At 42.7% G+C, this 16,222-nt stretch overlaps 1 protein-coding gene across 1 annotated transcript in view; it reads left to right on the forward strand.

Annotated features, from left to right (window-relative positions):
- The window catches only part of RUFY1 (RUN and FYVE domain containing 1), a gene marked incomplete at its 5' end in the record, with an annotated part of 71,932 nt that overhangs the window by 32,190 nt on the left and 23,520 nt on the right, over nucleotides 1-16,222 (forward strand). Inside the window, 3 exons of the mRNA XM_018573194.1 lie at nucleotides 3,447-3,566; nucleotides 9,329-9,458; nucleotides 13,398-13,492. Coding sequence (XP_018428696.1) covers nucleotides 3,447-3,566; nucleotides 9,329-9,458; nucleotides 13,398-13,492 — 345 coding nt within the window. The remainder of the gene's footprint in view (nucleotides 1-3,446; nucleotides 3,567-9,328; nucleotides 9,459-13,397; nucleotides 13,493-16,222) is intronic.

Consider the following 16,222-nt stretch of genomic DNA (forward strand, 5'->3'; position numbering starts at 1 on the left):
GTCTGCCTGATCCAGCCACTCCGGATCGCCGCTATGCGATCCGGGCTGGCTGGATCAGGCAGACGCGCCCTCCAATCAGGCACTGTAGAGGGCCGCTCGCAGTGGCCGCGGAGGAGCAAGCGGCCATCCGATGACAGCCGGGTGAATGTGGCAGAGAGAGGGAGGCAGGGGCTTCGTTTAGCGGGGGTCGTGACGGCGCCCCCCCCTCAGTCCTGCGCCCGGGGCAAGTGCCCCCCCCGGTTGTTACGCCACTGCTTCTGACCAGAGCACACGTTGTGACATGGAAACAGTTAAAGACATTGCTTCTCTGCTTGTCCTATATGGATCTGAATTAATTTCCACTTTGTGACTATACCTTTTGGGTTGACAGTAGCTCCTAGGGTATTCACTAGGGTTCTGGTTCCATTCCTAGCAGTTCTGGCAACGGGATATTTCTTTGTGCAAATTAAGATTTATTAGGTTTTAAAAAACAGGCATAATGTTACAATTCTCAGGACACAAGCATGGAACAAACATCCTGTAAAATGACAACATCTGGAAGCAGTGCAATTCAAAAAATGACAATGTGGATAGGTAAGTCAATCTGTATGATAACACAAAACACAATGAAACCACATTGCAGTCTCCCGACTCAGAAATTCCAAGAAGAACGTAAAGAAGAAAAGAACATAAGAACAGCGACATAGACAAAAGAACGAGTGTAAAGTGTAGAAAAAGACAGATTTAATCTAAATGAGAAGAGGCAGCGAAGGAATGCCCATGCAAAGATACAAAGTCGCATTGCAAAATTAGGTAAATGTAAAGGCATGGAAACCACCTGCTGAACAATTAACAGTCAAAGCACTCTCTAAGTGCTAAGAAAAGAAGTCCGAAACTCGACAGAATCCTTAAAAAGGATCCAAGCGGTCCAGGAATGAATAAATCCCTCTAAATTATCATTATCAATAGCAACTAATTCCTCCATATGCCTAATATCGTCTAAAATATCAAGCCAGTCAAAACATTGCGGGAAGAGTGGATTTTCAGCGTCTCGCAATTGCCTAGCGAGCCGAAAACAGGAAATAGCCTAAACAGCGCTTGGTCTTCGGGAGAGAACTAGAAAAAAGGGTAGGTAACTTAAGCTCAGGAGTATTCTGAAACTCCATTGCATAAACCTTATTATATAAAGCTAAAACCTGTGTCCACAATTTATGAACTGTAAGACAGGCCCACCAAACATGTAGATAGGTGCCCACTGCCTGCCAACACCTCTAACAGGACTCAGAAATTGAAAGGAAAATACGATGGAGTCTTACAGGGGTCAGATACCATCTGGAGAGCAACTTAAAGGTTTGTTCCTGAGTTTTAAACGACATAGCTAATTTATGTGTAAACAGAAATATTGTCTGCCAATCTGCAGGACTTATGGCGGAGTCTAATTCTGACAACAATTTTTGAGTGTATGAGAGCAAAAGACCGGCGAGAGAGAAAGAGACCATATAGCAAGGAAATTACGTGAAACGGCGAGGAGGTAGACACGCAGAATTTTTATTTAAAGGGCCAGAGGTCCCTATGTAGGTCAGATGCAGAGTGCATAGAATGATAATAGCGGAAGAGTTGGAATACGACAACCAAGCCTTATCATCCAAAAAGCGTTTGGCTAGAACTGTCGAGTAAAATAGTAAAGAGCCACTTTGTAAAACATGACGAAATTGTGGCCAAAACTGTCTATCCCAATCTAAGAACGACGATGCATGGAGACCAGGTGGAAACTGGGAATTATCTAGCAACGGGGTGAGAGGGCTAGGCAATGTTGAGAGCAATAGGAGGGGTACAAGAGTAATGCCAGTTCCACAAGACAGAGTAGGTTAAAAGAGGCTAATCTGTAGTTGAGCCTAAGAGAGATGGGGGCCCAGATTGCTGCTTTAGGAAGAAGAGATGAAACTTGAAACTCGAGAGAGACCCATTGCTTATATTCACTATTATGAAACCAATCTAAAAGACCAATCAATATTGCAGCCTTATAATATAGTTGGAAGTCAGGTAGACCCGCTCCCCCAGTCTCCTTGCGTCTAGTAAAAAGGCGATAACTAAGCCTAGGTTTACTAGAGGACCAAATGAACAAATAAAACCTATTACGAAGCTGAGAAAAATAAATACGGGGGAACCTAATGGGAATAGTTTGGGGAAAAAAAGAACTTCAGGAGGATATCCGTGACTAAGAGAGGGGAAAAATGAAGATGGAACAATTTGACCTAAATCAGATAGAAGGGTAATTCCGGTTTATTTAATGGAACGAGTCTGCCAAGAAAAGGGAAAGGTCTACCTAAGCTGGAGAATTCTGAATCCAAAAGAGAAATATTCAAAACCTCTGATTTATCCATATTAACCTTGAAGTTACTAAGGGTACTAAAGGCAGAGAATTCCCGAAAAATAGGTAAAAAAAAGGTACTGAGGGCAGGGAGTTCTTAGAGATATAATCAGCTAAAGAATCCGAAGGGGAAGTAGAAGAAGAGGAGATATTGTAGAGTTGTGTATAATAATCATTAAGCAACGGGGGGTATATTAATAATCGTTTATCTTGATGATCTCATCATTAAATCCACACCAAATTTGACTTGCAGCTCAACATGCAGATTGTGTTTGTAACTCTACAAATTTGTATCTGCATTTTTAACAACCACAAATCCTTATTGGTTCCTTTTTGTTGTCTGGAGTACTAGGGCTTGGATACCAAGATAGTGATGGTTTTTTACAATGGTGGGAAAGCCTAGAAGTTGATCTGATAGCTTCCTGTTAGAAATGAAGGGACCAAGTGTTGGTAGCTAGATTAAAGGATTCCCTAGCGGTAGTGGCCAACTCCCTGGTTGCAGCATGGATTTCTTACTTTCTATTTTTTTAATTTCCTATTCTTGAGCTACTTCTGCACCTTCTGCTGAGCATCAGACTTGAAGGAATCCATTGAGTCTGTCAGAAAAGACAGTACATTTCTAAAACCTATTTTTAGAAATGGTATTTGAGAAAAAAAAACTGTGAGAGGATGGATGTGAGAGAGGATATATGTGAGAGAGCTGCTATGCTAATTTAATAAGACTGGTTATGTAAATCAGCAGGATTATGATCCAAAGTGTGTTCTGTTTGTAAAAACCTTAAATACTAACTGTGTTATTGGTTGCACGTAAGTGCATGTAAATGTGCATTTAGACCTTATTTAACTTCTGTGTACAGTTGTTAATTCATCATGTATTTGTATTCCTGTACCTTATTTCTCTACCTTATTCCTGTAATAAGTTCTACTAAAATGGCAAAATAAGTGGCTTACTGAATGTACAAATCTGAGCTATGTCTGTACAAAGGCTTGAGGTCTTTGCTTTGTGTCTTATCAGTATTCTGGAAAGTCATACATGCGTGTTTCTGATCTAGTGAAATATATTTAAGTATTTTATGTATTTGTTTATCATTGCTAGATTTAAAAAATCTGAAAAAATGAGACAAACATCTGAGGAAAACTGCAATAAAATGAAAAAGGAGTTTGATGCCAAAAATGAATACTTACAGCAGCAGCTTAAAAAACTGGAAAGTCGCTGGTAAGAAGAAAGAAGAAAATGTTATGGCTTATTAATATTGACTTTTTTACATGTATTTGCAGGGGTGTGGAAATGTAAAAAAAAATTACTTGTCCAAGGGCTAAAGCGGGGGCCGAATCTACCAGTCCCTCACGACAATCTACTTGTCCCAATACAAAAAAAATAGTTTTAATCAAAACTAGGGATGCACCGATATAGGTTTTTGGGTATCGAGTACGAGTACTGATATTTTGCTTTCGGTACTCGTCGATACCGAGTATTGGTGCTTCCTTTGGCATGGAGCAGGCCTCCCGGGCAATCACGAAGCTGGGCAGCGGGTAATTACATGCTACCCAGCTTCCTGATTGCCAGGGAAGCCGACTCCATGTTGTTTGGCCGGCTTGATTGTGATTGGCCGGGAAAACGGCTTCCCAGTCAATCAGGAAACTGGGCGGCGAGTAATGACCTGATTGGCCGGAAGCCGACTCAATGTTCAGGAAGAAGGGCATTGACTAATGACCCAGCTTCCCGGCCAATCAGGAAACTGGGAGGCGGGTCATTAGTCGCTGCCCTGCTTCCTGATTGCATGGGAAGCTGGCTCCATGTTTCCCATACGACACTGCCGGTCAGTGGAAATCTTCCGCTGACAGGGAAGGTATCGGAGCAGTTGGGCGAGTACACGTACTTGCCCAAATACTCTGAATTGGTGCATTCCTAATCAAAACAGTATTTGACTGTGCTAAATAGCGCTTCTCATTGGTCAGCGTGGACCACGCTGACCAATGAGTGCTTGCAATTTGCGGGCGAAATTCAAAATGCATAGGGCTGGACTGCGTTACGGGGTACAGATAGTACACCTGTACTGACGGAGGGTGAGGACTGTTTGCCGAAAGGTAAGTATAGCCGGGGGATGGGTTTGGGAGAGATCAGGCCAGATTTGATCGGGTAACTCCATTTTCCCATATTACTTGGGAAAGTGATCTTACCCTTTAATGCACATTGTGCGTGTAGGAGAGTTCTGCTGCCTGGCTACAATTACATAGGGGCTTAAAAATCCCTTATGTGATAGTTTGGAGGTGACCGGTTCTCTCTATGTAACCTGCCCTCCAACACAGAACAGATGTTCTGTGCAGTTCCTGACAGCTGAGATAGGTGGCGGTCTCAGTGATAACACACAGCAGGCGAAGAACGGACGTTCTTCGTCTCCTCTACGGGCTCTGTGGTGAGCTCATGTGCCATGGTCACGGGTCCCCCAGAGGAACAGGGGACCACGAAAACCACGCCGGCGCAGGGCTAAATGTACAAAAAAACTACTCGCCCCGGCACCCGAAACTGCCTGTCCCGGGCGTCGGGCGATAGAAACTCCACACCCCTGATTTGTGCTGCTAAAGGGAATATAGGAAACACATTTGTTAACCTAAAGATTCAACTTTTACACTACTTTATCCAAGTCTATTACATTGTCCACTAATGAATGAATAATAATCAGGGATTCAGCCTTACCTTTCTGACCATGTTTCATGTTACACCCATATTCAGCCTTGAGTTGTCTATAATAACACAAAATGTTTTACCTTTTGCCTACTTTAGGCAATTCTCCAGAAAGAGTGACTGTTGTAAGACAAATCTGCAAAACACAAATCATAGTGTGATTGCCAAGAACAACATGTTCACTTTTCTTTCTCAGCCATTGGAGACACAGGGAGGTCCAGGAAGCAGTCCACATAGAACCCACTGCCTAAGGTCACTTCACGGCTATCCTCACAGTGTCCAGTCCAGCACGGTCCCGTTGCTGTTGTTGTAGGTACCTTTACAAGGCATACTTTCCAGTTCTAGTAAAAATGAACTGTGGATCACTTTCCAGGAACAGAGCCTTGGCGTTGGCCCTGTCTCTGAAGTCTCACTCAGTGAGTGGGCTGGTTTGGCCTAGCATTGGGAGAAACCTAATTTTCATTGCTCTCTGGACTTTATTTTTTCCCATCATTTCTTGCTAAAGAAAAGGTTAATACTGTGGTACTAAGCGCATAGACTGTCAAGGAAGCATCTACCCACTGCTGTTCCTGCTTGCAAAGCGTCATGGGAACTCCCGTTTTCAGTTTGTACCTGATGCCTTCCTACAGTGACTTTGATCACCACTGGCAATCCAACCTTCACCAGTTGGCCAACTGTCTAGGTTTAGTGAGTACTTGCCCTACGTCTACACATTGCTTTACCACACCGTGGCTGAAACATCTTTAATTCTAGACACTAGAGGGACAGTAATGCTGTACCATGTGCCTCCAGCTTGCTTTTTAATAATGGCTCTTTGGCAGCTTGCAGCATGCTTACTGTTGCTCACTGTTGCTCTTCTGTTAGAGTCCCTCACTTCCTCTGAGAACTCTTTGACTTCATCAGGTGTAGCTGGGTCCTCTGCCCATTTAGCTGAGGTTTTTACTATGGTCTTTACTTTACTTATGGTTTTTACTTTATGACCCTGATTACCCAGTTATTTGCTGATTTGGATCACAGAGGCTTTAGGCGTACTTCCTAGTGGCTTCTAAACTATCGACCACAAAGACTGACTGATTCTGAGTTGCTCAAGTAATTGTACTGTTTTTGTGGTCTTGGGTCATTTAAAACTGAAAGGTTGAAAAGACTTTACCTTGGCACTCGCTTTTCCAACTTTTTTTCTATAAAGATTGGAAACACCCTGATAAGTTTGCTGCCTCCAAGAGCTTGTGAGTGTTAAATCTGTTTTATAGTGGATTATGGGGAAATGGTCAATTCCCACTGTGGAACTGACCCTGTCTCACCTTAGGAAGGTGCTTACTATGGATGCCCTTCCCAGAGCCCTGTTCTTGGTTGGCAGGTCCTGCTCTACAGTGATCCCAGCTGTGACTTTACCTTGTCAAGCCATGCTTGACTGGTCTAAATCCTTTAGAGATCTAGCCACGGCTGCATTGTAGAGCAGATAGCTGTGATGGTTTGCTCCTATTGTTTCTCTACCATGTGGCTCATATTGGCCCATGGTTTGATCTGCATGTCCTTCTGACTGGCTCTTGATACCATTATCCAGGATGCTACTGGTGGTGCTACTGGTGGCAAGAGAACCCACCTCTGGAGTCAGGGAAGCCTTTTCTTCCCATCTTTGGAAGTTTCTCATGACAGACGCCAGCCTGTTGGGGTGGGGAGGTGTCATGGGCACCTTGTCGGTGCAGGGAACATTTTCTTCAGCGGAAACTTGTTTCCCAATAAACATCCTTATGCTTTGGGTCATTTAGTTGTCCCTTTAGATTTGGAACACCCTGTTGGAGGGTCATCCAATCTAATTTCAGTCAGACTACCCCATGGCCGTGGGATAAATCATTCATCACACAGGAACCAGAGCTTTTGTTGAGGCAAGAGTAGAGCAGATCATGTTCTGGATAGAACTAAACATTCCAACCTTGTCAGCCGTGTACATTCCAATTGTAGACCATTAGCCCTGCACGGTATCTCAGGCTGCAGCACCTTGACCCAGTAGAGTGGTCCCTGCACTTGGAGGTGTTCCAGGAATTTTGTCACAAGTCGTGGATGCCGGGTGTGCAGCTCCTGGCCTCCAGGCTCAATGACAATCTGGACAGGTTTGTATTCAGATACAGGGATCCCCTTACAGATACAATAAATGCTTGGGTGGATCCATGGGAAGAGTACACCCTAACCTATGCATTTCTTTCACTAAAGCTTCTTCTTAGTCTGAACTGCAAATCAAGATGAAGGGCATCCTTATTGTTCTAGACTGGCTGGTGAATGTGGTACACTGACCTGGTAAGATATCTGGCAGATTCTCCATGGACCTTGCCAGATTGTCAGTATCTTCTGTTCCAAGGGAATTATTTACCATCTTGACCCTGAAGAGCACCCTAGGGGGTTATGCCCACCCATAAAGCTAAGTACACATGGCATGTCTCACATTCACTACTGCTACATCCATGGTGAGGATTACATGTCTTTAGTTGTGACCTTGCCCCACAGGTGCCCAGGCGGTAGCCCCAGTTCCCTAATTGAGTCTTTACTGTGACTCTTTGGTCACATCATTCAGTGACGCTTCTAATCTAAAATTCACCTCTGGTGCCATTTTTTGCTAAGCAGCTTCTACATGTGCTTCCCTCCCATATGCCATACTTTGCATATGCCCACCACTTTCTCTCTCATTGGCACACGCTCTGGCTGTATACACGCTTCAGCTGCTGCAACTCTGTATGGGAACAGTGAGTAGAAGCTGTACACCGCTTTATGGCTCCTATGTCTGGGTCTCCTTCTGCCTACAAGTGTCTGGACACGGGGCACCTTCCTCACATGCAGGGCGGGAGTAATTGGGACACACAATGGTAGATCATAGACATAGGGGCCACATAACCTAACATTGGTTTTGGAGATGGCTTTACCCCCTCTGTTGAAATTACCTCTATTAGTCCCATGATTTGCTTCCTGTCCCCATTGCTTCTTGCATCTGGGTCCTCCTCTGCACCCTCCAGAGCATCCTTCTCTTCCTTATTATTCAGAGAGGTGATAACTGCTATTATGGCTGACCTCTTTGAGACTTCAGGCCATATGGGGTTGCAAACAGGCCCCTTCTTCTGCCCTCTGAGGCTCCTTCTGACCTTTTCTGTCTGCCTTTGCACTACTTGGATATAAGGCAGACAGGGCTGTTTTTGCATTTGCTGGATCAGCTATGCAACCTGCTGTTACCATCATGGCGGTATGTCAGACCTTATCAGTATTGTCCAAAGCTTTGTCGAGGGAACCTGGTTTCATCTTGTTCCGGCCCTATCTGTCATACACATTCCAGGTGAGGAAAACTGGCAGGTGGACGACTTTGCAGGTGAAGCAAGGAAAGCGGCTGTGTAAGGAATTTAATATTTAATTAAACTCATTTCACGAGCAAGACAAAAATCCTGTTTTCTTTGGGTCAATTGAGGGTCCCAGGTCCCACCCCACTTTTTTTTATGACTTTTTTAAGACATACTTTGTTTTGCTGTGCCACAAAAATTGAGGCATGCTGGCATTAGGATTGGTTATCCTGGGCTAGTCTTTTTTTGTTTGACAATGTCCAATCCTCCTGTAGCCAGCAGTACAACCCAAATGTTTTAAGGTTTTTTTTGTCCCTCAATGAACATATAAAGTGTATTTCCACTGTTGCAGACAAATTTGAGAGAATCCCTCTATATGTTTGTTATGTGCTCCTATTCACACAGCATACTGAAAAATAGAAATACGTAAAATATATATTTAGATATGTCTATGTAGCTGGTCTTTGGAGCTTTTCTACATTTCATAGTGACAGGAAACTCTGGCTACCCCCATAGAAAGACTGGAGACCGCTTTCTTTCCTTGGAGTCAGCTTTCTTTCCTTAACATACAATGCTTCTAGATCTTTAATCCTTTGTTTGGACAGACAGTGTTCAAATCCAGTTCACATCTGGTAATGAACTCTTAACAGCACAGTGGAGACATGGTTAATTAGGTTAACCTTAACTCATTGCCCCCTTGCATTCCAGAGGAAAATTCTTTGCTTTCAGGAAAGAGCAAGTGATATGCAAGCTGCAATTTTTGAACTTTTTTTGTGTGCAAATTATGCTCTGTGAGTGACAACATGTAACAAATGTAAAATAGGTGATATCCCAATTGGGCTGCACAAGTGGTAATACACTTTAAGACTACGGTGAGTACAAAAGTCATATTATTCTTTATGATTTTCATTAACTTTGTGAAAGAAACATTTTAGTCTCTAATTCATTTATTTATTTTTTCCCCTTTAACAGTTCCAGTTTAGAGAATGAACTTCAATTAGAAAAAGAGCAACATGAATCTCTTCAAGCAGACTTTCACAAGGAGAAAGACCTCAAACAGTCTCTACAAATTGAATTACTACAGTTTTCCCAATTAAAGAAGGTGGGTCTTTTCCTTTCATTAATGATTAATCTGCTGTTCAAACATAGAAATATTAATATTTGTAAATGTTTTTGTATACTCTGAAATATATACCTAGGTTGTAGTATAGGTACATAGTTTTCATTCACAAAAATGTTATTTGTTTTATAAACCGAACACATTCCAAAGGTTACAATACATATCAATATAGTGAAACAGAAAGAGGTTCATACAGACCACATCTTATGTTGTACCATGTAATACTGTACGTCTCTGCCACAGAGAGAGTAGAGCAAAAAAAAATAGAATTGAATGCCTTGGCATTGACGGGGCAGAAATCAAATCATAATATTAGTTAACTTTTGTCCTCCTAAAGATGGAACACGTATTTTTGGCTGGACGGGCAGTATGAAGAGGAGACGAGGAAAAGAGAGGTGGGAAGAATAAGAAGGAAAGTAAATAACAGACAAGCATTGAAGTCCAAGAGAACAGAGAGGTTAAGGTGTAAACAGTGCCAGGTTTACCTATTAGTAGGATATGAGTTGTTTTTTCCACACTTAGGCTATAGCTTGCTTACCTGCCAGCAGGACAAAAATCACCAGTTTATGTTGAGTTACTGTTAGGGACACAGGTTTATAGTGTAAAAGGGCAACCCACAGGTCCCTGGTAACCTAAGGGTGAAAGAGACTCCAACATGCGGAATGTCCGTGTCCAGAGCTTGCCAATCATATGGCAGGACCACCAAATGTGCAAAACATCCCCAGGAACAGGGCAACTGCAGAAACAAAGGCCAGACTGTTGGGGATCTAAATGGGCCATTCTAGCAGGGACCATGTACCACCTCATTAAAGATTTGTATGTAGTCTCCACGGAGGTGATGTTAATGGTGCATCTAGCTGCTGTTGCCTACATCTGCTGCCACTCTTCCTCAGTTTTAGAATCTCGAAGATCCCGCTCCTACCTTTGGACGTAGCCATGGTCCTGCGTTGAAGAAACTGAATTAAGTTGTGAATATATGATAGATATTAGTTTAGGTTGTAAAGGCATGTGGCAACAGATATGTTCAAATACTATTAAAGAAAGAGGTGATACTCCGTTGGTGAGAAGAAACCCAATGTCTTAGTTGTAAGGTAGCGGTAATGTTCCGTGGAAGGTGCATGGAGAGTATCCTGAATAGTGGACCAACTACGAATCTCAGCCTCCTTCAGGAAATTATGTAGGTGTTGGAACTTATGTGATGTCCACCACCCAGATGCCCCTGGCGACTCTAAACCCGGGGGAAATAGTGGGTTGCCTAGGACAGGGAGTAAATGTAAGTGGGGAGAAATCAGCTTGCTGTAATACCTGGTGCCATCCCAGACCTTAAGTAATTGACACATGATGGGGCTCATGGAGTCAGGACACACTGTTGAAGGAAGCCAGGGGAGTGCTCTAATTGAAACAGAGGAACAGAAAGCAGCCAGTTGCTTGTGAGCACATATTGTAGAGCTAGCTACTCTAGGCCTCTTATTGCCCCAAATAAAAGTCAGTAACCGGTTTTAGAAAGCTTTAATGGCATAGCCCCGTATCACGATTGGCAGGGTGCGGAAGAGGTATAGCAGTTTCGGGAGAATAGTCATTTTGACTGCATTCATTTTCCCCATCCAAGAAAGGTTGTGGCGGGACCAACTAGAGAGAAAGTCTTTTTATTTGGCGGAATAGTGTGATATAATTTGATTTGTACAGGGAACCATAGTTCCTAGTTATGTTAACGCCCAGATACTCCAAATGGGTCTCCCGCCACATAAAAGGAAAATTGCGGCGTGGAGAATCCACAGTCTCCAACGGCAGAGAGATGTTATTTAACATTTAAACATGAAGCAAGGTAGCAAACAAGTTAGGTAATGTGATATGAGGCTGAGTAATGGTGAGGAGCAAGTCATCCGCAAATAAATTAAGCTTGTACTCCATCTGCCCCACCACAACAACACCCACAACTTTGGGGATGAGTGGTGAAGAGAACGTATAGAAGCCGAGGGATTATGGTAAAGGGCTTTAAGCCACTTCAAAAAAGTATCAGGGAAACCCCATTTATCCAAGACATAGAATAGGTGTTCCCAGGAAATGGAGTTGAATGCCTTATATATGTCAAGGGACAGTAACATACCTAGGGGCGGCGGCTTGATGCGTATGATGGATTAGCTGTAGTATTGTACGGGGCCTGCCGATGCGGGACAAAGTCTACCTGGTCCCTGTGAACCAAGTGTTCCAGAAAAGAGTTCATTCTAGAGGCCAGTATTTTGGAAAGTATCTTAATGTCAATGTTTAACAGAGAGCTGGGCATGTAACTGTGAGGATCTGAATAATATTTGCCTGGCTTAGGGAGCATAACAATCTGTGCCAATAAAGAGGAGGGGTGTAACTTTGAGCCCAATTTCAGATGTTAAATAAATCTACTAAGTGAGGGGATAATAAATCAGTGAAATTCTTGTAATATAATGCGGAGAACCGATCTGTGCATGTTTATCCGTAGCTGTCTGTAACTCCTTTTGCATCAGTAGTTTGAACTTCTCTAGGAGAGCCAAATCCCTGCAGGTGACATCGGGTTGGTTGCATGGCAGCTTAGAGTTTGCACTGTCTTCAGAAGAGCTGTCGATGTCCGTCATCAATTCCTGGGAGGGAGGCTGCAGCTCTGACCTAGGCGATGAAGGCGCTAGCTTGTTGGAGGAGCAGGCCGGAGTAGAAACGACCGATGTCCACTGATTAGAACTGTTAGAAGTGGAGTTCTTCCCCATTTCCCTTCTCCCCCACCTCAATGTAAGAGCTGTATGTATAAGGGGCTGAAAACATTCTCCCTGGCCAGAGAATTTGTGAGTATCACGTCCGGGTGATGTGGAGCCGAGTTAAGACGCGGCCATCTTGCTCGGCTGCTCACTAGTGCCCCCAGGATCCATAGTTTTAACAGGTCATCTGTCCCCTTACCCAGCTTCCACCCTTGCAATATTACTTCTGTGGCCAGGTGCACTTTTTATTGGTGTTGGTCCACACCACCTGCCAGTAGTATAAGTAGAATTTTGCATCTCAGACATGCTCTAGCCTTCTTATGACATCGCTCAAGAATAGATTTAAAGTGTATTTGCGCTTTTGCAGCCAAATTGGGATAACACAGTTTTTATATATTTCTCATTCACATAGCATAACTTAAAAAAAAAGTAAATTGCTGATTGTATAAAACATGCTCAGTTCTCAAAGAAATGTTTTTCTCTGTACTGAATTTTCATCTGCACTGCAAGGGGAGTGGGGAGGGTAATGTTTATGGTAATTAACCCTGCCTGTACTCTGCTGGCAGATCTCATTATCAGTTGTAAACCAGATTAGAATACACCTGCCTCGCTCAGCTCTATATTTCCTGGGGGGGTTTCTGCAGTTGTACTGTTTTCTGACTCCACTGATGTGGCATCCACTGTTTTTAACATTTCCTCTGCTGTCTGATTACAGCGAGCTTGCAACTGCCATCAAGGTTTTCTAAATCGGTGTCAGATCCTAGTTTAAATTATAGCCAGGATTTTTCTCCCCTGAGTAAGGTGGCTTATGTAATTTCTGTCCGTGTTGGCTTTTTCTCACCCCAGTGGAAATTAATAATTACTGTTTCTGTGACTTGTGTCTCTTCCTGTCAAATTTTTATTGGGTCTTTTGCTGGTTCCTGCAGACGAATTAATACATATTTACTTTCTTTCTGTAGGGAACCACATAGTTTATGTTGCAGACATTGGCTTCAGTGCTCTGGATAATCAACTTTTAACATTAGATTATCCAGAGCACTGAAGCCAATGTGTGGATTATGAGCAGTGTAGCAGTAGTTACATTGATGTGTAACGCTACAGTTTTTTATTGTTGTTTATTTTAAATCTGCAAGTAATACCTTCCTCAACCTGCAATAGCTGTGTTCATTATACAAGATTTGTCTTTTTTATACAACAGGACTTTGATAAGTTACACCTCGAGAAAAAACAATTGCAGAAGCTGCGCGATGAACAGGAACAGGCACTACAAGAAATGGGCCTCCATCTAAGCCAGTAGGATTTTTTTTATTTCATGCATTATTTTGTAATATTTGTACTCTGTGGTGAAACTTTGTCAACAACAAGTCACCACTTCCACCCTTACGAGCTCCTCTCTCTGACATGTTTCACTCAAAACAAGTTTAAAGTTATACTCTGGGGAAATGTAAAAACTACCCTTGTATTGGGGCTCCCCACACACGGCTAGGGTTAAATGCTAATTTTTGCCCTGAGAGTATTAATAAATGGCTCTTTTTCACTTTGGTCTAGAGAAGTGAGTTGCATTCCCCAGGCTTCTGTGCTAGGCCCCATATTGTTTAACCTGTTTATTAATGATATTGGGGAGGGTGGGAATAGCCATGTTTCTGTGTTTGCAGATGATACTAAAATTGGGAGGGCAATAGACAATGGCATAGACAATATAAAACTACAGGAGGACTTAAATAAAATAGGAGAGTGGGCAACTATATGGCAGCTGATCTTTAATGTTGAAAAATGTAAAGTAATGCATTTTGGGGTTAAAAACAGGCATGCAGAATACACAATGGGTGCTCCATTAGGGAAGTCAGAAATGGAAAAAGATTTGGGGGTCATAGTTGACCACAGATTGAATAATAGCACGCAATGCCAGGCTGCGGCAAACAAAGCTAGCAGAGTACTGTCTTGTATTAAAAAGGGAATGTACGAACTTTCGTCCAATTTCTTTAATAAATGTCGATGTGAAACTTCTGACAAAAATATTAGCCACCCGCATTAACGATTTCTTAGGTAAACTAATTCACAGCGAACAAGTGGGTTTTGTGCCCCTAAGACAAGCTGCGAATAATACACACAATTATCTCATTGTGTCATCTGGCTCATCAACGTAAAAGGGAAATGTTCCTACTCTCCCTAGATATGAATAAAGCCTTTGATTCCATCTCTTGGCCATACCTTATGTCTTGGATACATGCAATTTACTCCTGTCCTACAGCTATTTTTAAATATCAGGGATTCAGTTCTGCCCCCTTCAAGATAGAACGTGGCACTAGGCAGGGGTGCCCACTTTCCCTTATCCTATTTATATTAGCCCTTGAACCCCTGGCGATCTCGATTAGATTGGATCCAGGAATAGCAGACCTATCAATCGCTGAATACTCACATAAACTCTCTTTATTTGCAGATGACATACTGCTAACCTTGACCTCTCCACATTCTTCATTACCAAACCTAATCGCTTTATTAGACAAATTTGTGACAGTCTCGGGCTTGCGAATTAATCCATCTAAATTACAAGCAATGAATGTGTCTCTACAGGAAGCTACAAAATCACAATGACAACTACAATACTCGTTCCCGTGGTCTTCCTCCCTTCAATATTTAGGAATAAAACTCACCCCTTGTATTCTACTCTTTATCAAGCAAATTACCCGAGATTATTCCACCAATTTATGAAACTGCTGATTTCTTGGAAGGGTTTTAGTGTGTTCTGGATAGGGCGCATCCATGCTGTTAAAACATCATTTCTTCCTAACTTACTCTATGTATTTAGAGTCTTACCAATTTCGGTGCCTTCACATATACTTTGCATAATACAAAAGGATACTTCCAATTTTATTTGGAGAGGAACTAAACCGCGAATACACACTCCAGTTCTCTTCAGGCCCAGACTGTATGGGGGTTTAGGGGTGCCTAATTTACTGAATTATTATAGAGCAGCACAAATTGCCCCTCTTGTACTTCTATCATCCAAAACGTATTTGCCCTTATGGGTTTCCATCGATAAGGTGGATGCCTTCCCTACTCTAATTTCTAATTTATTGTGGCTCCCACCCTCCTACAGGCCCCCTTGCCTAGGTCCTGCCATGCAGCACTCTTTAACCCCTTCGTGACGGGAGACGTACACTGTACGTCCAGCCACAAAGGGACCAAATGACTTGTCACGTACACTGTACATGACGAGGTATTTGCTGCTTTAGAGGGCTGTTAACCGCTGAGAATCAGCGTTTAACATTCATTAATGGATGCCCTTACTACAGAGGCATTCATTAATGAAAGGGTTAACCTTTTTCAGACACCCGATACCTTAATATCGGGTGTCTGAGAGTCAAAGCAGGGGGACACACATGCCGGCTTTTGTAGAAAGCTTGTATAGATATCAAGAGATATCTCTCTCAAGCTATACTGGCTTTTTTTTCTTTTTTTCTTTCATGAATAGATACATAATGTGTCTATTCCTATAATGTATCTAATAGTGGTTTGGAAAATTTATTCTCCATGCTCACGCCCCAGGGGATTCGTACCTTCACTCAGCTTAGAGAATCATTCCGAATACCATAAACTGAATTATTCCACTACCACCAAATTTGTAACTTTGTACAATCATTGAGTTGTTTAGCTTCTCCACCATATTCTATTACCCTTTTTGAACACAGATGTAGGTGTGATCCACACTCACCCGGCCTGATAACCTTAATTCAATCCTCCCTATCCGATCATCTTTCACAATCCACTATGCTCTACCAAACCAATTGGGAGGATGATTTAGGCTCCTCTATTTCCGAAACTGATTGGTCGACAATCTGGGGGAATACCGTGTTTCCCCCGAAAATAAGACAGTGTCTTATTTTATTTTTTTCACGAAAAAAGACACTAGGTCTTATTTTCGGGGGATGTCTTACCTGGCTGCAGCTGTACGGTCTGCCGTCCAGGGAGCCACAAACAGGTGGGCAGGCATGCGTGCGGGCGGGGGGGGGGGCGTGTCTG

This window comes from Nanorana parkeri, unplaced genomic scaffold (genome assembly GCF_000935625.1).
Source record: "Nanorana parkeri isolate BGI_ZX_2015 unplaced genomic scaffold, ASM93562v1 scaffold2269, whole genome shotgun sequence".
NCBI classification, from domain to species: domain Eukaryota; kingdom Metazoa; phylum Chordata; class Amphibia; order Anura; family Dicroglossidae; genus Nanorana; species Nanorana parkeri.